This window comes from Aulonocara sp. 'chitande type north' Nkhata Bay, linkage group LG9 (genome assembly GCF_057382095.1).
Source record: "Aulonocara sp. 'chitande type north' Nkhata Bay isolate Kocher_YH1m ecotype deep benthic linkage group LG9, A_spYH_male_GT1.1, whole genome shotgun sequence".
In the NCBI taxonomy this organism is placed as follows: Eukaryota; Metazoa; Chordata; class Actinopteri; order Cichliformes; family Cichlidae; genus Aulonocara; species Aulonocara sp. 'chitande type north' Nkhata Bay.
In genome coordinates, this window is record NC_141352.1 from 36,305,230 (window position 1) to 36,327,950 (window position 22,721).

Here is a 22,721-nt window from a genome sequence, read left to right on the forward strand (position 1 = left end):
CACAACAAACAATATATTGCCACTATTAGAGCTTGTGTTATTTCACTATATTTTAAATGTTATCAATTTTATATACTATATTTTTAGTTAGACAACCTGAAACTTTAAGCTTACAATGAAACTTAGTCTCAGATTTAATTAATCTGAAACTAAGTTTAAGCTTCCCATAACTTTGTATTGCAAGTTACATTACCGATATAGTCTATATAAAATGTATTGTTTACCTACAAATGCAGTCTGTAGTTCAAATGCTTTTTTTGCATTCAAAAAACAGAAGCTAATATTCCAGTCATGGCATTACTGCCAAAATGACTGTCATGGATTTAGGTCGTCCAAATATAAGTTGATTCTGTTCATCTGGACGTACGCTACGATACGTCCAGATGATACAGTAGTGAGGAGTAGATTTCTTCACAGTAGATGTCATTCTAAAAGTGCGGTAACTACGTTTTTAGGATATAATCCACCCACTGTTATCATCGTCAATGCCCTGTACCAACACAGAGCAGAGCAGCTACTTGAACGCTACTCTAACAGAGGTCGATTATCTTGTTAATAATTTTACCTCCTCACTATTTATGACTGGTGAGTAGAGCTACAACATCAACTCATAAAAGATCACTAAAGTGAAATTACACAAGATGAAAAATGACAATATATGAATTTCCTATGAATTCATTATCATGTGAGCCCTTAAATGAAAGTCTTTCTCGAAGTCTGCTTTTCCTGAGCTGTAAAGGACTCAGTCTCACCTGTGAATGGTAAATGCACTGATTCTTATATAGTGCTTTTCTACTCTCCCGGAGTACTCAAAGCACTCTATACAACATGGCTCATTCACAAGCACTTCTATACACAAGTGCAAACTAACCTGCATTCACATCGGAGGGCAATTTGGGGTTAGTATCATGCCTAGGGATACTCGCCATGCAGACTGGGGAAGCCAAGGATCGAACCAACGACCTTCCGATCAGTAGCTGATCTGCTCTACCACTTGAGCCACAGCCATCCCTGTGAAGAACGCGTGCAGACAGCAGATCAATTATGAGTACAGTGGCTAAATAAATGTTATGTGACTCGTGCGCATCAATGCAGTAAACTTCAATTCTATTCTATTCAACTTGTAATTTCTAGTTAAATACTGAAATCTGTCCTGACAAGAGAAGCACCTTTGAGCTTTCATCATTAACATTGCGCTAATTCCGTGCAACAAAAGCACAGAAACTAAACACCCAAGCAGTATTTTTAAGTTCCAACCTGTGTCACCATTTATGACATTTAGTTTTCTATATGGGGTTACAGGTGAGAATAAAGAGCCATGCAAACTCGGTCCAGTTCGTTCAAAGTTGTATACGTGTTTGTCCTCTACATCATCCCTGTCCTGAGTCTCAGTAACGTGGCTCCATTCCTGCTGCAGTGTGAGCGCAGTTACCTTGTCCCGGCTCCCTCCTGAGTCTGAAATACTACTCAGAGTTGCCAGCTTGTGAAAACCCCCTTTGGCTGGTATTTAGTCCTTCCGTTTGGAACATAATACTGCAAAGCAATATTATAACTAGTCATTAATGAAGCCTGAGTAATTATAAATTAGTAGACCTGAGTACAGATTATCTTCAAACTTGAAGAGTTGGCTGGATTTGTACAAAGTGAAATGGTTGGCAATGAACAGATGCAAGGATATCACTGTTATAGCCTCATGCAGTAAAGAGCATGTATGCTATATCACAAGACACAATAAGATGACTGATCAAGGTTTTCACTACCTCATCGATACGAGGCATTTTGTAGAGGGTCAAGCAGCTGTGGCAGTTGTTTGACTTCAAATGACAACTTTAATATCCACATTTAACTTTCAACTTTTTTCTCAAAATGAACATATTTTTTTCTTAAATCGGTCCTAATACTCTGTTGTAGGCACCTGAGCTGTAAAGTAGGAGCTCAGGATCAAAGTTCCCTGTTGAAATCGAAACAAGAAAGCCAACAAATATACACTCGTCGATCAAGGTAAAGCAGTTTATTTGAAACCAACAGATAGAATATATCTGAAAGACAGTTCAGACAGTTCAGTGAACACTTTCGTTATTAGAGCAGAAAGTGTAGGAATTTTTTTTCTAACAATTAAATGGTCCAAACGAAATTTGATAAGCCTGGAAAAACACAGTTCTTTAAAGTAACACATTACATAACTGCGCTGATCATTTTTGTATAGTCCCTCTTACATATCCAGGGGTGTTGCTGTGATCAGTTTCTAAAAGTGAATAACTCAGCATTCCTGTTAGCCATGTACAGTAGTCGGATGCTGCGCACACAGCCGGCAGCAGCTTCTTGAAGCTCCTCGTCATCGGATCCCATCATGTGGATCAGTGGCTGTGGAAGTATACAGGACAGAGCTGACAACCAGCAGAAGAATGTATTCCCAACAAATCTCATTTACTAAAGAGTGTTTCTCAAAACTGAATTAAAACACCAGAAACACATCACATTTCAAAGCATGAGATGCATTATAATACACCAGTCCACACATCGGTGTGGTTAGCAAAGAAGCAGAGGCAAGGCATTCCTAGGATTTTCCCAGAAAAACCAGAAGATGAAGTGAGCTAGCCTGTGGATGAAAAAGCTGTGAACTTACAGAATAAGTCCGGTTAAAATCTAAAAAACTGCTGTTCTTCTACTTATAACCACATTATTTTGTAGAAAAATACAAAAGCAGTCTGCTCAGTGTCGAGGAGTGTGTGTGAAACATTTGTGTTTCATGTGATTAAAATCCAAATATACATTATGGAGTAGTGTTGCAACTCTTAACTGGTACATTAATAAGGGCAAACATAGACACAGATTTAAAAAGTATTTCTTAAATTGGCACATTCTTACCACCCGTTAAAAAAAATCTAATAAAAATGTAAGTCTAAATGGAGGAAACAAAAAAGCAGTTTGAATGTGACTGAATTTTGGAGTCAGATATCTAGGTACCACAGCACTGTAACTGACCTGAACTACTTCTTTTTCATGCATGGTAATACAGTTGTTGGGATTCCTTGACAGCTGATACAGGGCCATGGCTGTGCTCCGCTGTACCGAGCCTTCTTTCGACTTAAGGTTACGCACAAGTGGTGCCACAGCTCCAGCCTCACCAAATGATGCCCTATTGCTGCCCCACATGCAGCACTGTGCGATGGCATCAGCAAGATGGTGACGGAGCCTGTCATGAGTCTGGAGAGAAATAAGACGCTACTGAATCCCAGACAGCATTTTTTACATTGCCCAGAACAAGTTGTGTCTACTAATGCACCCCTCATTAGCTGGATTCATACAGCAGTGAGTGATTAAAGAGCACCTAAACTCAGCATAAAGACGGTATATGAATACTGACAACAACACTACAACCCTGTTGTTTTTCTCCAGCTGTGAGGTGTTCTTACTGTGTTAGTCAGCTTGGCCAGCGATGGGACAACCCCGAAATCAGTGAGGATTGCCAGATTCTCCTCATCTTTGGCTATTTTGCAGATGGCAGCACAAATACTTGCCAGCACCTCATTGTTTGTTGAGCTCAGCAATTTAACAATCAGTTGGAATCCACCGATGAGCGAGCGTGCAGTTTCTCCTGCATCCTAGAGTCAAAAAGTCTGTTATTAGCTGCAAATGAACACAGAAGATGATCAATAGGGGAGCAGTCCTAAGAATCCAGTCCAGTGGATCCAGTGAATAAGTACTAACAAAGCCCGACCCTGTTTCCAGAAAATATCAGGATGCCTTTTAAAATGTAAATAAAAACAGAATGCAAGCATTTACATTTTTTTTCTTCCATCCATCCATCCATCCATCCATCCATCCATCCATCTTCATCCGCTTTATCCGAGGCCGGGTCGTGGGGGCAGCAGCCTAAGCAAAGAGGCCCAGACCTCCCTCTCCCCAGCCACCTCCTCCAGCTTATCCGGGGGAACACCAAGGCGTTCCCAGGCCAGCCGAGAGATATAATCTCTCCAGCGTGTCCTGGGTCTGCCCCGGGGCCTCCTCCCGGTGGGACATGCCTGGAACACCTCACTCAGGAAGCGCCCAGGAGGCATCCTTGTCAGATGCCCGAACCACCTCAGCTGGCTCCTTTCGATGTGGAGCAGCGGCTCCACTCTGAGCCCCTCCCGGATGGCCGAACTTCTCACCCTATCTCTAAGGGAGAGGCCAGCCACCCTTCGGAGGAAGCTCATTTCTGCCGCTTGTATCCGCGATCTCGTTCTTTCGGTCACTACCCACAGCTCGTGGCCATAGGTGAGGGTAGGGGCGTAGATCGACCGGTAAATTGAGAGCTTTGCCTTTACACTCAGCTCCCTCTTCACCACGACGGACCGGTGCAGCGTCTGCATTACTGCAGCTGCAGCCCCAATCCGTCTGTCGATCTCCGGCTCCCTTCTCCCATCACTCGCGAACAAGACCCCGAGATACTTGAACTCCTCCACATTTTTTTTCTTTTTAATTTTAATTTTTATCTATCATCTATCTATCTATAAATCGATCTATCGATCTATCAACTTTCAAATCACTGAAGTGGACTCTGACAAACAACACGAGTAACTGATGCTTAAATTATTTTCTGTGTTAAAGCTCAATTTAACTGGAATCTACACTGGTCCAAAATATGGATTGGCCTTGCTAACCACACAACTTAGCATAACCTTGTTCAAATATTGGCACACAATAACAACACAAAAATGTCCAAACTGCTGAGCTAGAGGTTTAAAGGTGGTAGTCCACTGGATTTGGACACAGTGGGTACATCAATATTTAATTTACAGCATTTCATAAGTTTATATGTTTTCTATGCTTTTAACATACCACGGTTACAAATGAATATAATGTTATTCTGTGCATGGTTGCTCTGTCCTCTGAGCTACAGCCACCCCAACTGTGTGCCTCTGGAGCTGGTAGCATGTTCAGAGAAGATTTTCAGCTGGGAAATCAGAAGCCATGCCACAGGATATTTACTCAGTCTGGCAAAAACACTGCAGAACTCTTTGGTTTACAGGATAAATATGTGCTTCACTTCACACAAACAGGAGACACAAAAGACCCAGTTTTAAGTCACAGACAACTAAAGAAATACATACCTCTGCATTTTCAATGCATGCACAAAGAGCCCAAGCAGCACTAGACTGAACATCTGCACTGGGGGTTTTTAGCAGCGACCACACCAGACGGATTCCATCAAGCTGGTCAATGATTCTGAAGAGAGAGAAAGACATGGAAGTGTTGTGAGAAAAGAGGGAATGAAAGACGGAATGAACAAACAAATAAACAATTGTAAACACATTTTGCCCACTGTGTGAAACTCCCCACAGTAACTGGCTATATTTTATCATACTAACAATTTTTTATTGGGCTTTTTATCCCAAACACATGTAATGGGTTTATTGTTAGTTAGCACTAATAGATAACTAACAACGTGAATTCTGACATTAAGTTGTATTTAGGTTTAGGTATGTTAGTCTGACCAGCTCACCTCCTAACAGTGACTGCAGGCCGATAGTAAAACACTGGGAATTAAACCACAACCACATTTAACACAGCAGGTACAATAAACAAAGCTTTTAAAACCTGTCATTAAGCCGGGGATAACAGGGTAACCTACCTGCATAATTACAAATGTAAAAAACAGGAGATTTCTTGAAGCATCAATGCATGACCAGTTAATGATACCGTGTTTAGATCCTTGACTTGATGTCATTCTTTTGTAAAACGGTATGACCGTATTGTCAAGAATATGTGAGTGTATGAATATATGAGTCAGACACATCACATTTTAACAGGCAGTTTGTCTTGTGTAAATTGTACTTGTGATGTACAGAAAGAGACAGACTTACACCATGTTATCCTTATTTGTTGCACAGGCACCCACTGCTTTGGTAACATTCACAAGCAGCGCCTGGTTAGATTACAGGAAGATGAATCGGTAAAGGAGCAAGTTGTAAACATGGCATCACCATTAATGCAAAAATAGAAAAAAAATCTAGATACCTGGTTTGGGCTTGTGAGCAACTTAACTAGTGGTTTGATGCCTCCAAACTCACGGATGGCAGCCTTGTTAGCAGGTATCTGGGCAAATTCTCCCAGGGCTCCCACTACATTGACCAAGACTTCTTCGGGTTGATCAGTTAGTAGATTCACCAAGATCTCCAAGGCTTTGTACTCTTGAAACCTTTAAGGAAAGAAGACAAAACTGGGGTTGTATGATATCACTTAGAATAATTTAGCAATTAATTATATTAACCAAAGAATGTAAAACAACACTAAGAGTTTAGTAGTGTTTACCAGGTTGTGCTAGACTGGGAACTGTAAACATTTGTGCTACCATTGGCAGCAAAAAAATACATAGGTGGAAAGTCAGGGGATGAATAAAGTACTTCTTATCTCACTTTTTAATCCATTCACTAGTCTGAACCATGTCTGGACCACGGTGTGAAGTGGTTTGAACAACAGACTGATGACTATCACTATGTCTAGAACCCCATGCAGGGCATACTACTCAAACTTAGCATTGACTTAGTTGCATCTGCAAGCCACACTGCAACCCACCTCTACTCCCCTTCTCCTTTCATGCCGTTTCTGACTAAATCCAGCATGAAATACTAGGAAAACACATGCATATCTACAATGGGAAGAAAACCAAGTCAAAAATAAATGTAAAATGTCAACAGCCAGCACACTGTGTGGCTCCAGTTTTGCCTTTTAACTGCACCATGGAATCAATGTCTGTATTATCATTAATCAAGAAAATGGCTAATATGTGCTGCTGTCCAGACCATGTAAATCATCAGTCACAGAAAAGAAAAAAACATCCTGTTGTTTGCAGTGGGCCACAGGGTCTCATTTGACCATGAACTTAATGACGGAAAAGAGAAGAAAGTCGACTTCCCTCTCAATACTCCTGTAACAAAACATATTCAAAAATGATTGTCATTTCAGTACGCCACTCAGCCTGTGACTGATTCTGAAATGAGCGCATGCCCCTAAAACCCTGTTACCATTAACAGCCTTTCCTTTTTGACAGTAATGGCTCTGTCGCTTCATTCCAAACTTTTGCCTGACCTAGACATTTCAACCTCCTAAGACCCGCACTCCTCTACGGCATGCATTTTTCATTTCTCTTTGATATTTGGTCACATTGGGGCCTTATTTTTGTTTTTAAGAAAAATAAGAGCCACATATGAGGATATTCGTTTAAAATTTTGATAGAACAGTAGCAGTATAATGTCCTTGTAAGTGGATATCAGGCCCTTGTCGAGCAAAATTGAGTATTTTGGTCTAAATAACCCAAAATGTGATGTCCAAATATGTGGACGCCAGGTCCTAGAAGGTTAAGTGATAAGCCTGAGAGAGTTCGAAAAAACAGATCCACTTACACATTCAAGTGGGAATTAAAAACATTTTCTGTACATCATGCTGGTTTCCTCCCGAAGAGGCGGCCAATTTCACCTTCATTCATATCCAGCTGTGCATGTCATCCAAAAAACACAACATAACACAACACACGGAAACCAAACCACAAAATGAGAGAACGCTGTCAACCTTTGTGATAAGTTAAAGTTAGAGTGAGGACAACCAAAGTGTTTTTTAGTCTTTGTAGTGTCACTAAATGTGCTTTACATAAGATTAATGGCATCATTTCTTCTCCCATGGAGGTTATGTACGTGAAAGTGTTTGTGCGTGTGTGCATGCATGCATGTCATTCTTTCTGTAAACACTAAAATTGTTTTTATAATCCTTATAAAAATGTCTAAGGCTGTAGAGTGGGGTCATGTTTACTATCCATTAAAGTTTGGCTAACATCCTCCGAGGTCTCAAAGGTTGAGTTGATAATTAATTGGTCAAAAATTGGTAAATAGCTTCAAGTGTAGAGTGTATTGTCAACATAGAGAAAGTACCGTACAAAGACCTATTTAAAACTATGTTTGTTACTGCCATTGTTTGTATGATAACAGCATATAAGAGATTCTAAATATCACATTACTTTGGACCTCTCACCTCTCTTTCATGGTCAAATGTTCATAAAATGTCTTTTATGTCGTAAACTGCTTAAAATTCTACTGCCATTGTTTGTAGTGGAAACATTTAGGAAGTGATACTGGCATATGGGAATTCTAAATATTACTTTATAGTTTTCATCCAAATATCATGTAACATTTGACCTCTGACCTCACTTTCAAAGAACAAAGAAAACGATAGGAACAAAATACAATACTGTTTCCTTGAAAGTAAATACAGCCCAGAGAGTGAGCTGCCTTGGCTGAGGTTTGCACTGTCTGAGCGCTTCTTCTGTTATTATTATTATCATTATCGGTAGCTGGATAACTGTTTTATAGTGTGACAATTCATTAAGTGAGGCAGAGACCCTGTACTGACAACAAGTGTTTTAAGCTGCTAAATTAGTCATGGCCAGTTAAGCTTTCATTGTGTCAGTTATGATATATGAAGTGCAGAAAGCCTTGTGAGTGCTACTGAACCCTTTTTCTAATTATTTTTAGAATTCCACTAAAATCTGAACTACACATAAGAAAAAATGCATTTTCTCACCTCAGGAAAAAGCTTTCAACTTCATATAGTACTTTTTTTTTTTAAATCATAACAATTATTACAACAGACTAGCTTATGAGTTCATTTGCTAAACTGAAGGGAATAACCAACACATCCTGACGTCTATGCAATCAGCATCCACGCTGATCCTTTTGTTTAGCTGTGGAAAAAACTGAAATCTATAAAAATAACATGTGGTGATGGTATAATGTCCCTCATGCACAGAAGTCGGCAGGATGCGTTCTATATCCACCGCTGCTACTCATGTGTTCACAGACTGCATCATTCTGGCAAACATATGTTCGAAAGGCATGGGCATATGTGGACGATTCAGTGTTTTACTGCTATCAAACTATTTCATCAAGAGATTTGTCAAAGTCATACTAATCTGTTACATCTAATAACGAACACTAAAAAGTTATGAATACATTGTTCTTTGTGTCTCTTTTATATTCTCTTTTAAAATCTGTGTGTGTTAATGAGTGGTACCGCTGTGCTGTCTGAGGTATTCATACTTAGTTACATTCTCCTGGCTTATGGAACATTTCCATATTGCTCCGGTAGCAGCAGCCAGAAGTTGCTTGTTGTCTGCTTTATGCAGCAGTGAGACCAGTGGCTGCAGACCTTTATACTTGCGCACCAGGTCACGGGTTTGCTTATCCTCTGCACACTGCAGAGCAAAAAGAAAGAAGTGAGAGCTATGTTAACACTGTATAGAACTCTTTTAGTCCAAATCCTTTATTCTCCAATGGATCCAAGACACAGACAAGAAACACGGTACCTTAAAGATAGCACTGGCACAGTGCATTTGTAGCTCATCGTTGTCACTGCTTAGGTTTCTGACCAAATCTTTGATCATGCCTAAAGTCTGAATGTCATTCTTGTAGCTCTCCTGTAGTGACACAAGAATAAACAGATCACATAACCATGAATGAACCATGAGGTGCTGTAGGGTTAGGCTCAGTGTGTCTCAGGCAGCAGCCAAGAGTGAAGGCCATGGAGGACCAATTGGTGGCTATTGAGGCTGGCGACTGAGTCCCAGCCTCCCAGTCTCCTCTCTAGTGGGGAAGGAGCCTGAACTAGTGTGTGAGGTTGAGAGATACTGGCTAGATATAGCCTCACCTCAACACATGGCTTGAGCTATGGAACCAGTCTCCTAGAGAAGGACTGGACTCTGTTCTAGTCTAGAGTTGCCTTCAATGGGAGGTGGTGGGCTGCGGTGGGCATCCTTGAATTAGAGTTTTAATCAGTGGACAAGAGCGTTTGATCCCTGCACCTGCAAGCCAGGGAATAGGTCCTGGATGTTGTTTGCGCTTGGAGTACCCAGTGTACCCATAGTATCCACCCTTCTTGGAGTTGCTGGGTGGTGTGCTCGACAGTGCTCTGTCTGGAGCCTCTGTTTTCCTACTAGGAGACTTCCACACTCATATAGGCAACAATAGTAAAACCAAATGGTGTTCTGTTATTGGACCTGCACTATATTGCCAAATGTATTCACTCATCTATCCAAATCACTGAATGTAGGTGTTCCAATCACTTCTGTGGTCACAGGTATATAAAATCAAGCACTTAGGAATGCACACTGTTTCTATAAACATTAGAAAGAAAGAATGGGTTGCTCTCAGGAGCTCAGTGAATTCCAGCGTTGCACTGTGATAGGATGCCACCTGTGCAACAAGTCCAGCCATGAATACTTCCTAGCTACTAGACAGCCGACAGTCAACTATTAGTGGTATTAGCTCAAGAACAGTGCATAGAGAGCTTCATGGATTTGTTTTCCATGGCCGAGGAGCTCCAATTAAGCCTTACATCTATAAGTGCAATGCAAAGTGTTGGATGCCATGTTGTAAAGCATGCCTGGAGTGAAAAATCATGCTTCTCTGGCTGGAAGAGTCTGGTTTGGTGGTTGGAGTGATACTTGACTAACTGCACTGTGCCAAGTGTAAAGTTTGGTGGATGGGGGATTATGGTGTGTGGTTGTTTTTCAGGACTTGGGCTTTGCCCCTTAGTTCCAGTAGAAGGAATTAAAAAATTTTCAGCATACCAAAGCATTTCTGACAAGTTCATGCTTCCAACTTTGTGGGGAGAGTTAAGGAAAGAATGACAATAAGTCAGAATTGTTTTGTGCTCATCCAGTGCTCTCCTATGTCACACATTTTGTTCATAACCTTTAAGCACAGAATTTGTATGAACAACCAAGCATCGGAAAGTTACGGTTCGTGGCACCCAGTATCTCATGTGGTCTTGTTGGCTGCAGGCGGTGGTCTCCAGCTCACACTGGAGCAATTCACAGTCGAGCATGAACCAGTGAATATGAGAATTAACTCCTACACGTCTAAGGCCATGGCCATCAGCAGAAATAGGGTAAATATTTTGACCCCTCCAGATAAGGGGCTCGTTGCTGTCCCAAGTGGAGGGATTCTTGTTCCCTTGATTGAGGGAAGACAGGGGCAGAAGATTGACAAATAGATTGCGGCTGCTGTACTCGTCCGTCGTGGTCAAGAGAAAGCTAAATGTGAAAGCAAAGCTGTCGATTTACCGGTCTATTTACGTCCCTACCCTCACCTATGGTCACAAGCTTTGAAACTAGTAGAAAACCAGCAGAAACTAAAAACTAAACATTTTTAAACAACAACAAAGAAAATGTAAATAAGAAAGTTAACTCTGAAACTAAATTTTAATTTTTTTTAAAGTTAAAATGAAATAAAAATAAAAACTAATTAGAAAATGCAAAACTATTATCAGTTCTATAAATGTATTTACAATAAAAAAGAAAGGGAAATTACTGGCATTGTCATTTAATAAAAATGATTTGCAGTATTTGTTTTAACACTTTGAATAGATGTTTTAATTTGACGACTTGTTGTCAATCCTAGGCCCCTCTCACCTCTGAAGCACATTCCTGTAGGGTGCCAACCACTGGAATAAGCATTTTCTGAAGTGGAGACTTGAGCAGGCGTCCCAGCAGAGGGATACCCCCAGCCTTCCGAATGGCCTTCTTGTTCTTGGTGCTCCTGCTGCAGCTCCATAATGCTAAAGCCCCACAACAGGCCACCTCTATATCCTCCTCCTGGCTGGGAGTAAGGCTGGCGAAATTAGGAAGGCAGTCCAGCAGCTTTACCTGATTGGAGATATAGACACCCCAAAACTTACATGTATATAAACACACAGATGAAGCTGTGTGCAGACAAGCAAACACACTCTGTATTTAATCTGATATTCTCTACATATAAGATCTGTGAGCCTAACACAAATTCAAGAACTAAACTCAAAAAATTTATTTGCTAGATTTGGGTAATAATTGATGGTTCCAGATGGAAATAGCTCATTTTTGGTCATGATGGGTGGGATTAAAGTTCTGTTACTAGAACATTTCATTCAGGGAGAATTAAAACAACAGAGAAGTTAGGAGTGGAAAACTGTCAGGATAGATGTTGATGCTGAAAAGCCCAGTGTGACCATTTAAAGCCATCTTTCTGTGTTCATTTGATTTGGAGCTGAACAAAATAAACAAGACATGGTGGCTAAATTAGGAAGGCAGTCCAGTCAAAGATCCCTCCATCAATAATCACAAATGCAGGTCAGAGGATGTAGGAGACATTCTATCTGGTACCCAGCACCCACTTTCTAATTTAAAAAAAAAACTGATGACCACTATCAGGCATCTATTGTGTGAAAAGGGAACATAATTCTTTACTTCAAGGAAGCCAAAACAACAAAAAAAACCTTTGAACTATGTTAATATATGGATTTCATCAGAATAAAACAGAATTTTTCTCAAAGTTTTCAGGTTTTCTGAGGTTATTACATAGAAATACTACATCATAAATAAGCTGACCTGTGTTTTCAAGGAAAATCTGCCACTGTTGGACATTTTTCGTTATTACCAGTACAGAAAGATCAGGCTCAAATCTGCAGTGTTTTTTCCTGCTGCATTCCTCACCATGGGATTGTAGAGCTTGAGCCATGTCACACTCTGAACTTGCATTTTACTGTGCTTACACTCACCAGTTTATTGATACCACCATATAACCTGACATTTCTTCTTGCTCTGCGGAACTTGGCCACGTTAGCGATGGTCTCGGCAGCTAAGGCCTTCAGTTCCTTGACTGGTGAGTCCAGGATCTTCACTATGCTCTGCACGCCTTTCATGTCAACAATAACCCGACGGATTTGCGAGTTGTGGCTGATGGTTCTCAGTATTTTTAGAGATCCGATCTAATCACAAGAACACACATTAATATTAAATATAACCAGTTAAAAATTATGTTTGTTTTATGATAAAGAAACTTATGCCTACAAGAGGTCTCTAGTAGCCAAAAAAGTAGCAAAACTTTCCACTAAAAGTAGATAAAATGTTGCAGTACAACCCAGTTGAAAAGCACCAACCCACACATCTCATTAGGAATGCTATAGAATAATTGCTACCCCATTTTTTAAACAGCATGCTTTCTACCTTGCACTCATGTTTCTGAAACTAAAACACAGGCTGGCACACATGGCCAGCTCTGTTCATGCCAGCAGGCCATGCAGGTCCAACTTTGTCATGGCAACTCACTTTGCATTTGTGTTCATCTGTATCCAGCAAGTTAAGGAGGACTTTAAGGCCACCTGTGTCCTGGATAGCCATTTGGCATGACTCCTGCATCAAATTAAAGTCCATCATGGCACAAAGAGTGTCAACAGTGACTATCTGGTCACCATCCTGAAACAATAATTTCAAACACAAATGAATTAAAAAGTAGGAGAGGAGGAAATAACATTAAGAATTCTCCATTCTCTTATACTGCTCTTCCCTCTTACTCTGTTGTTTTTTTTTCATAATGCTACACATGCTGGAGCTGTTTCATTGATGCCACAGCCTTGTACTTTAAGTGTTTAGCGTTGTGCTGGTTAACACTGATAGAAAAAAAATGATTTGCTGAATTCCTGGTGTTCAGTTTGGCTCATGGTAGGTTTCAGCATCTAATGGTAATGATATTATAAAATGACTACTGGGCAAACTATAAATAACTGTGCTGTGTGGCGTCCAGACACACACACACACACAAAGAGGTTTTTGTGAAACCTGAGTTTGCTTCTGTTGTGCAGAGTGAACTTATCATACCTTGAGATACTTAACCAGTTTCTGGATTTGCCAGTATTCAGAGGGCAGGTCTGTGTTAGTCTCTGGATGGCGATATGGCTGCTCCTCTTCCTCTTCACTCTCAGTGGAGCTCTCACTGAAAAGTTCCCCTGGCAGGGCTCCTGCTGATGTCTTCCTAAAATACACAAGAGCAACTTCTGCCTTTTTAATTAGACATACAATCAAAACCCTATATGTCTAACGTCTTGGTTGAATTTACCCCAATTGCAGATCTAGAGGAAACTCTTAAAAGGAAAACTTACAGTTTCTGGGAAGACACGTGTCCAGGTGAAAAAGATGCAGATAATTCTGCTTTCGTCTTGCTCTTGGCTCTTTGTCTTAGATTTTTGTGCTCATCTTCAGAACTCTTAAGGGGTTTATTTTCCTCTGTTTTACTATAATGAGGTGAAATAAGAGTCATTATAGCTGCTTCATGGCTACAATCAGATCCCTTGCACTTTTAACCTCTGCTTAGTTTAATTTAGCCCAGCTGCAGTGCAAGAAGGAACCCTTGTAGGTTTTGACAAAAGAGATCTTACCGTTTTTGGGAGGACATGTGTCCAGGTGAAGAAGATGCAGAGAATTCTGCTTTTATTTTGCTCTTGGCTCCTTGTCTAAGACTTTTTTCCTCCTCTTCAGAACTCTTATGGCCTTTATTTTCCTCTGTTTTACTGTAATGATGTGAAATAAGACTCATTATACCTACTTCTATTTTGAGATGGTCATTTTTCTGGCATAATCATTATTTAACAATTCAGGACAGGGTTCAGCATTTTTTAAGCAATTAAGATTAAAAAGACCAGTTTCTCCTCAGATGGGTACAAATATCCTGAGGTAAAGCTGCAACAGCTCAGCCCTTGCTGGATCTATTTATCAATCAAAGACCAAATTTGATAGATCTTTTGGGGATTCTTTTCTCATACTTATTCCTAAGTTTTGTGTTTAGCAGAGAGCAAAGAGGGTTTCCCTTGAATTTCTAAACCATATAACGATGTTTTTATAACATCTTAGCAGATACACTAAACACATGCATTAAAGACTTGGCATCATGGTCATCAAAGTTCATCTGCTCTTCAAGAAGAATACCTGCAATGCAATGAATATTCAGAAGAATTCTTAAGTGAGGAATCATCACATACCCACATGTAGACAAGATACCACTTGGTCTTGGTTCATATATGTTCCTACGTGTTGTGTGCAGCTCAAGCTGTAGTTGCTCATTCACAGTCTTTTCCTTTTTTGTTGATAGTTCTTGAACTGCAGAAGCCTGCTGGTAAGGGGGAAAGCGAGAAGTTGAAGAATGAATGTAAATACCTCTTCCAATTTGCAACAAAACAAGCGAAATTTGACTGTAAAGTGCTTTGTAGTCTGACTGTACATTTCTCAAATTCTTGCTTATATAAAAAAAGCTATTCTGATTAAGCTGATTAGCATTTCTTTGACTTCTTGTCAATCAGCGTGCTGTATTTTCCATCCATTTTTGCAACTCTATGTCTGACAAAGTCTTGGTCATGCCACTCAAGGAAGACTCATATAAAAACCACGAAAGAGTAAAAAGTTATAATTAAAAACACAAAATTGACATAAGAGCCCGTACTCAACAATATATGGACTTATTTATTTGGGCTGTGTTTGTGCATTAGCTAGAGCCAAGCATGCCCAATTGCTTTTTTCATTGGCTTGTGTTTTATAAAACACAAAGTGCTATTGGAAACGTATGTCAATATACAAACCCACAGTTTGACTTTACTAGGCTAACCAACTTTCTCCAGTTCTACTATATGAGAAATGGACAAATTCGTACTTGTCTGCCTGGAACTCAAAAGTACTACAGGAAATTAGCCCTGTTGTTCTCAGCCAACTTTGGTGGTTTCTCCCATTGATACTTGGGGACGTCTAGTCCATATGCGGCACAGATGTTTCCTATACACAATGTCTCTGTGCTGTCCTTTTTTTGCTTTTAGCCTTTATTTGGACAGATGCAGTGAAGAAAGACAGGAAAGCAGGGAGAGAGAGAGGGGGGTTGGTTTCACGGACTTCAGGTGGAGACCTCAATGCACTGTAAGGAGTTTTTTATGTCTTGGCATCAATGCCACCTATCACCTCCTGTGGCCAGCTTATTATTCCATCAATACATATGCCCTATCAGCATATGATCTTATTCCTGCTGTTCAGTTTGCTTTTCAGAACCTTTTTTACCTTCTAGAGGTACTTGGCTATGGCAGGCCTTCACTTCACCTCAGTTCCCACTGGCCTGTGGGATAAGAAGGTACTTGCAGCTGCACTTTTTATCTGATATTCTATCTTCTAGCAAGTTTGGATCACCTTCCCTCTCTTTGCAGCTATTCGCCTACACGTTCCCAGTCTGAATGACATCTTGATATCCTCGCTAATGATCCTGGTGATGTAATGTTCCCTCACTGATGGGATTTTGCCAGTGAGCCGGGGGACTCCTGCTCTTGGTTGAGTGGCTACTTGAGGTTGGGCACAATCTTTTTCCTCTGATAAAGATTAGATCCTTCTGTCCCTGTAGGCAGCTGGGTATCAACTAGTTCAATTCTGCTGGTCTCTTTTACTACAGTTGGTTCATTATGTCCATATTGCTCACTACTGTTTCCACTGTGCAATAGCCTCTTAAACTCCAGCTTCATCTTTTATTGATGTCATTGCAGTGAGCTGCCAGGTGCTTCTTGGGCAGTGTGGATGTTGGCTTTTGTGTTCATCCATAGTTCCCACATGTGTTAAAGATAACTGATCTCTTACTGCATTGGCTGGAATAGTAGCATCCATCAATTCTGTGTTGTCAGTCCTTGTCCATGTATAAGGCATACATGGACAAGTAGTAGTTCCAGTAGTCCACTTATCATCAGTATATCTGGGCATATATACAGATGTATAGTATTGCACTATTGCAAAAAAATTCACATTCATTCACTCAGCTTAAATGGCTGAGAGTAGTACAACATGCTAATATAAACTGGGAGTTGGTGCAGACTATTGACTGATTAGCAAAGTCTGATAAAAAGTAAAAAAAACAGGGACACTGCAGGTTCATATACTAACAACTGCTCAATCATTGAAGTCATGTCCAGAAGCATACCCTGCTTTGCTGTCTGTTTGGTCTCTAACGAAATTTTTTAGCCTGGATTACAGAATCCCAACTCTGTGTACAGATATGAATCACACAGCATCAGTCATAAAATCACAGGATTAGAGAGAAGGTTCATAAGACAAAGAGGCATTTGAGAACCCACACACTTTTGCTTAGAGAGTTACAATTCACAGCAAAAAAAAAGACACACCTTAATGTGTTTATGTTAATTGCTATAATTCTACTCTACCTGGTTTATTTTATCAGCAAAATGTGGAGATCTGCTCTTCAGAAGTGTTACCAGGTCTTCATAAGCATCACTTGTTCGCTCATATCCATTCTCCTCCCCCTCCTGTTTTATGCCCTGTGAAAACAAAGTTAAATTAACTTTTTTTTATTCCAAAAACCACAATTTATTGTGGCTCACATGTCAGCTGTTGTTAGTTAAAGTTACAGTTGAGCTGAGGTTAGAACATATCTGAAAGCTTGTGTGAAAATGAAATGATTATGTTTTAAGTCATATTTACATAGAAATATAAAAGATCACAATGTGGACCACACTGCCTTTCTACGGAAGAGGATTAGGGCCACTGGAAAAAGAATCTGAGAAAAAAGTTAGAATTCTGACTTTTTTCTCAGAATTCAGGAAAAGAAGAAAAAAAAAGACGTGCCCACTTTTTTTTCCAGTGGCCCTAATCCTCTTCCGTACCTTTCACTTCTAGTCTTACCCCATTGAGAAAACTCCCAGCAGTGCTACAGGTAATGTAGAGGGTTTCAGTGTCACAGGGCTCAATCACAAGGTAGCAAATGTCACCCTGCACCTGTCTCCACAGGGGGGCACGATAGCCATTTGAAAATTGAAAGTCTGAAAACAAAAACAAGAAAGCCAACTTAATAACCTTGGAAATGGTTAAAGGTACAGTCCGTTGATTTTCGAGTTTATTTCACAGAAAAAAAGAATTCAGCTTCAAGCCTCATCTCCTGAACTCAAGTTAGGGTTCTAACCAGGGTTCATACGCATTTTTGAGCATCAAATTCAAGCACTTTCAAGGTCCATTTTCAAGCTTTTCCAGCACATTACCAAAAAAAAAGAATGCCTGTTTCACTTTGCATCACCTCAGTAAGACCATGTAAAAATTAAAACAAACCATCTTAGGTCGACTTAAATGTACTTTGTGCCTCTTGTTAAAACAGAGAAAAATGCACCACACAAAAATACTGAAAAAGGAAATGGTTGCCTTATATGCATATAGTATACAAACTCAAACACATTTCTCTTAAAAATTAAGATATGCAAATGTGAACAAATGAACTTGTTAGAGATATTCATCTCCACTTGAAAAAAACAACAACCCCACAAAACAAGAAAACTGCACCAAACACCACAATAATACACAGCAAGGCCAAATTAATAAGTCTCTTATCAGGTATTGATGCTTCTTTCCTATGTGACACAAAAATAGGAGACAGATGTTTGTTTTTTTTAAGCACCCATGCCCAGAAAAATGGGGGCAAAAGGGAGGAGATCGCGTTTAATCGGTTATAACAAGAGGTCAGAAATATAAGTGCCGACGTGAGTAGTGTCCATAGAAACCTCCGAATCTCAGCCAGAAAATCATGTAAACCATTTCAACAACAACCAAACAAAGCGAAGATACCAAACAGTTAAAAGAGCAGCTATGTCACCATGAATCTGTGGACAGGTAATATCCATATTTTGATTTATGATTTTCTGGAGTTAAAGGTGTTATATGCTATAAAATACTTTTAAATAAATTAGGTGAAGGGACTTTAAGAATGCACAAGCATCTACCTAAAATCTATTTATTTAGTCTATCATCTGTGATATGATTATGCAAAATTATAATGTGTTGTTCATCTCCCTTAAACAAACAGGCAGCCTTAAAGTATGAAATATTAATATATTAAAACACTTAAATTTCTCTGCTGTCTTGCTCATAGAGGGGCTGTCTGATTGTTGAGGTTTTCTCTGTATTATTTTAGGTGCTTAGCTTACAAAATAAAGGTGATGGTTGTGATTTGGCACTATATAAATTGTTTTGAATTAAAGTAAAAATATAGTGTGTAACAATTTTCTTTTTACGCAAACAGTAGTTGAACCACACCAGCTGGTGCAGCCATCATGGGGCACAGTCTAAATTTCATGTTTTTGATGTTTCCTACAGTAGCTAATCTACTGACATCTAACAGTACAGCATGATATCATTGGTTATGATGTCTATAGTTATACTTGCAATATAAATCGGATTTGAATGGGGGGGGTTTTGTTTGTTTGCTTTTTCTGTAGAATAGAATAAAATGTGTCATTATGTGTGCATGCTGCTAAATGCAATGCAATGAAGCAAAATACCTGAGCTGAAAAATGACTTTGTAAACTGGAATCTGTCTCTCATGTCTTTGAGAGCAGCAGAACACAGCTTTTATGCAGCATTAGAGTTAACAGTGACTGCTTTCCTCGTATTCCAGTAAAATGTGGAACTGATTCAAACCTGATGTGTATCGCAGCGACTTCAACAGCCCTTTATCCCCTCCACCGCAGAACATTTGAAGGATTTCCACTTCATTCTTCACTGCTTTGGGGTTCAGCCTTACTTGTCTTTTGTGAATATTAAGGAAAACAAAACAATAATTCATTAGTAGTTACTTTTTTCAATATGCTTCCTAGTCCAATCAGATAGGCTGTTTCAAATGTGCTTGAACATGTCTAAATGGAAATATTGTGGAGCACTCACTCTGATATGTCTTTAAGAAGCTTGTCAAGGATCTGTTTGTCCATGTCTTGGAACAACTGAAACAGTTTGACCTTGACCTCCAAGTCCTTAGATAAGCCTTCCTCCTTCGTCCTGTCTACCACACTTACTGCATCGTCATGGGCTTCTATCGCCAGGTCAGAGGAAAAGCTCCTACCAAGAATCTTAACCAGGGGCTCTTTGTTTTCTGAACAACAAAAGAGGGGAGGTTTAGCGATTCAAATTCAAATGCTATGAGTTGGATTCATTCTGAACTATAAAAACAGCTGGCTTTGACTGTACTTTGTTTCTTTTCAAAACTAAGCTAATATTATCTCTCCATAACAAATCCACTGGCAGTATGAAATAAGTATTACTATATTCATCATGTGTCCATCTGTTAAAGAAATATATATTAGTTCAGAGAAAGAATTACCAATGGTGGCATAATTGGATGGCTGTACACAGTAACAAGGAGGACAAACACATTAAGTCTGTGGGTTATGGAGGAATGCTGGTGGTTGGACTGCTTAGGATGCAAATTGGACTCAAATTTACCTTCTAGACATGCCCGAACCTCCACCAACTTCTTATCATCTGCCAGATGAAGCAGTTTAGAGAGCTGGCTGAAGCTGCGTACATAAACAGTCGGTGGAGAGAGCTGCAGGAGTGGATGGCCCTCACTATCTCTTTCGTGGGACTGAACATCTGAGTCACTGAGTAGGAAATAAAACAAAAAAGAAACTTTAATTGCCTGAAATGCTTAATGGAGATCTGAGTCTTTGTTTTTGTACTTCTGATGAAATACAGTGGAACGTTCTCAATCTTACTGAAGCTGAAAAACAAATTAATTACAGTCCACATGCAGCTTTGAGTATGTCTAAGGTAAAAACATTTGGAGACCATGGTGACAGCAAATCCTGCACAGACACATAATACTGAGAGCCAGCCAGCTGCCCACTTCATGATTAGACCAACCTGATGTCGTAGTCTGTTTTGAAATCAGACGGCACTAAAGTGGTACTCCACTGGAGTTGCTCCTCAAACACATGTTCAGCTTCCTGTGGGTGTTGGGAACTAAAGTGCTCCACAAAGTGCAGGATTTCTTTCAACAAGGACTCATTCATTGGTGTGGATGCCAGCTTTGCAGTACTGGAGCTGACCATGGTCCATTGGGCAGCCCTGGTCAATGATATCCCCATCGCTGTGTCTGGGATACTCTAAAACTTAACATTAACAAAGGAACCATTTAAAACAGCCTTTTAAGTCTTGGTTTGCTTGTTGGATATGACAGGAAATAAATAAATATTTCTGGATGGATTCATGGATAATTTTAAAAAAAAGAAGACAGATGCTTGCACTGGTATCATGATGGCCATAGTGGGTCATTCAAATAAATGGCATGTACTATATACACTATATAATCCCCTCCCTCCTCCCATCATTATTATAGCTAAATAAAATCTAGAGAGCCAGACCCTTACGTCTGTGTTAGCTGCAGAACTTTAACAAAAGAAAGACATATCCAACAATCAAAACTCGCTAGAGGACAGCAATGCAAAAATAAACAAGTAATGTATTATAATAACGGCGTTAACGAGACTGTGAAGAGCACCAGCACACTTTCTTGGGACAGGAGTGACTACAGTTAAGCGTATTTTTATGCTACAGAGTCCCGTTATTAGAAAAGCCGATGGTCTTCAGCTAATATTAGATACAACAACTGAAACCACACCGAGGTATTCCTCATTAATTCACCATGAAGCAAGTCTCTTCCGCTGTCTGTCATGACGTTATGACTATCTGTTTTTTACCTGTATTAGTACAAACTTACCGTGTATTTTAACTTGCTTTACAACACCTTTACTGGTAGCTAGTCAACCACAGTGTCCATAGAAACAAGACCACTATCGGCTCTAGTAAGTGCCCCTCCCACTTTTGTTGCCATGACACTGGTAAACGAAACGGCAAGCGAGTTAAGTCAAAATTCACAAAACCAATTGTTTCAGTTGACACATGACGATAGAAAACGACTTTTTATATAGAGAAGAAGAAGAAGAAGAAGAAGAAGAAGAAGAAAGGTGGTGTCAAGTGTTGTTGTTGTCACTTACTGAAGTTGGCAATCTTTTCAGCTGCTGGTGAACATGTTAGGAGCCTACAAGTCATGTCCTACGACCCAATCACTTACTGTATTCAAATTCAAATTTTATTTGTCACATACACAGTCATACACAGCACGATATGCAGTGAAATGCTTAGACAACTGCTCGTGACCTAAAATAAAAGACTATGAATAGGATAGGAAATAAATATGAAAATTTAAAAAAAAAAAGAAAGTTAAAAATAAAATAACTGTACAACAAAATACACAATATAGAAAATATATAAGAATATATGAAGAAATATAGAACAATAAGAGCAGCTGTACAAGTAATAAATGGTAATGAAAGAAATGTAATGTCCAGGGTTGTGCAATCCACATATTTAAGTGTCTTGTGCAGTGCAAAAATGCTTAAAAGTGATTTATTTAAGTGACGTGTGACTAAGTGAGTGATTTGATTAGATGACCACGCAGTGTAGTTGTGAAGTGCCCACTAGTGTAAACAAATGTCCGGAATGTCCAGTGTGTGTGTAAGAACCATATGTGTGGGTCAGTATTATGTGGTGATGTGATTGAGAGACCGTATCGCCTGCGGGAAGAAGCTCCTCCTCAGTCTCTCTGTGTTGGTCTTCAGGGAGCGGAATCGCTTTCCTGACCTCAACAGAGAGAACAGTCTGTTGTTGGGATGGCTGAGGTCCTTCACGATCTTCCTGGCCTTGGTCCAGCACCGTCTGCTGTAGATTGAGTGCAGGTCAGGGAGCTCGGAGCGGATGGTGCGCTCAGCTGATCGCACAACCCTCTGTAGAGCTCGTCGTCTGTCCTGCATGGTGATGTTCCTGAACCAGGTTGAGATGTTTCCCGTCAGGATGCTCTCTATGGTGCATGAGTAAAAGTTCCTGAGCACCTTGGAGGGCAGTTGGAAGTCTCTCAAGCGTCTGAGGTGGTAGAGACGCTGACGGGCCTTTTTCACCACGGTGTTGATGTGACAGGACCATGACAGGTCCTGCGTGATGTGAACTCCGAGGTATTTGAAGCTGTCCACTCTCTCCACTGGGCACTCGTTGATGACAGGGGTCTGGTAGTTCCTCTCCTGCT

The 22,721-nt window shown here is 40.0% G+C and overlaps 1 protein-coding gene across 4 annotated transcripts; it reads right to left on the reverse strand.

Moving 5' to 3' along the window:
* Positions 1 to 1,995: 1,995 nt before the first annotated feature.
* Positions 1,996 to 21,496, reverse strand: LOC147322741 (outer dynein arm-docking complex subunit 2-like). Of its 4 annotated transcripts, none has more exons than XM_086307297.1 (22): positions 21,360 to 21,496; positions 20,504 to 20,751; positions 20,084 to 20,241; positions 19,529 to 19,733; positions 19,286 to 19,392; positions 17,504 to 17,640; positions 17,026 to 17,139; positions 14,824 to 14,951; positions 14,224 to 14,355; positions 13,948 to 14,079; positions 13,667 to 13,820; positions 13,118 to 13,264; positions 12,568 to 12,777; positions 11,447 to 11,680; positions 9,341 to 9,451; positions 9,075 to 9,229; positions 6,004 to 6,184; positions 5,850 to 5,911; positions 5,097 to 5,211; positions 3,417 to 3,605; positions 2,986 to 3,207; positions 1,996 to 2,364 (listed from the first exon to the last, which is right to left on the reverse strand). In XM_086307297.1, the coding sequence occupies exons 2-22, from the start codon at positions 20,725 to 20,727 to the stop codon at positions 2,239 to 2,241; spliced, it is 3,243 nt and encodes a 1,080-aa protein (XP_086163423.1). In that variant the 5' UTR covers positions 20,728 to 20,751; positions 21,360 to 21,496; the 3' UTR covers positions 1,996 to 2,238. The 4 variants fall into 4 exon arrangements, with proteins under 4 accessions (XP_086163423.1, XP_086163421.1, XP_086163422.1 ...); XM_086307295.1 differs by having other exon boundaries at positions 14,824 to 14,954; XM_086307296.1 differs by having other exon boundaries at positions 14,824 to 14,954; positions 20,504 to 20,745; positions 21,360 to 21,468.
* Positions 21,497 to 22,721: the final 1,225 nt, after the last annotated feature.

Excerpts from the sequence above, each read along its gene's own strand:
- LOC147322741 (XM_086307295.1), bottom strand. The coding sequence starts at position 20,727 with ATGGGGATATCATTGACCAGGGCTGCCCAATGGACCATGGTCAGCTCC. Across the intron at positions 19,734-20,083 it reads GGTTCGGGCATGTCTAGAAG|AAAACAAAGAGCCCCTGGTT; the intron begins GTAAATTTGAGT and ends TTTGTTGTTCAG. Across the intron at positions 6,185-9,074 it reads AGCCAGGAGAATGTAACTAA|GTTTCAAGAGTACAAAGCCT; the intron begins GTATGAATACCT and ends CTTTCCTTAAAG.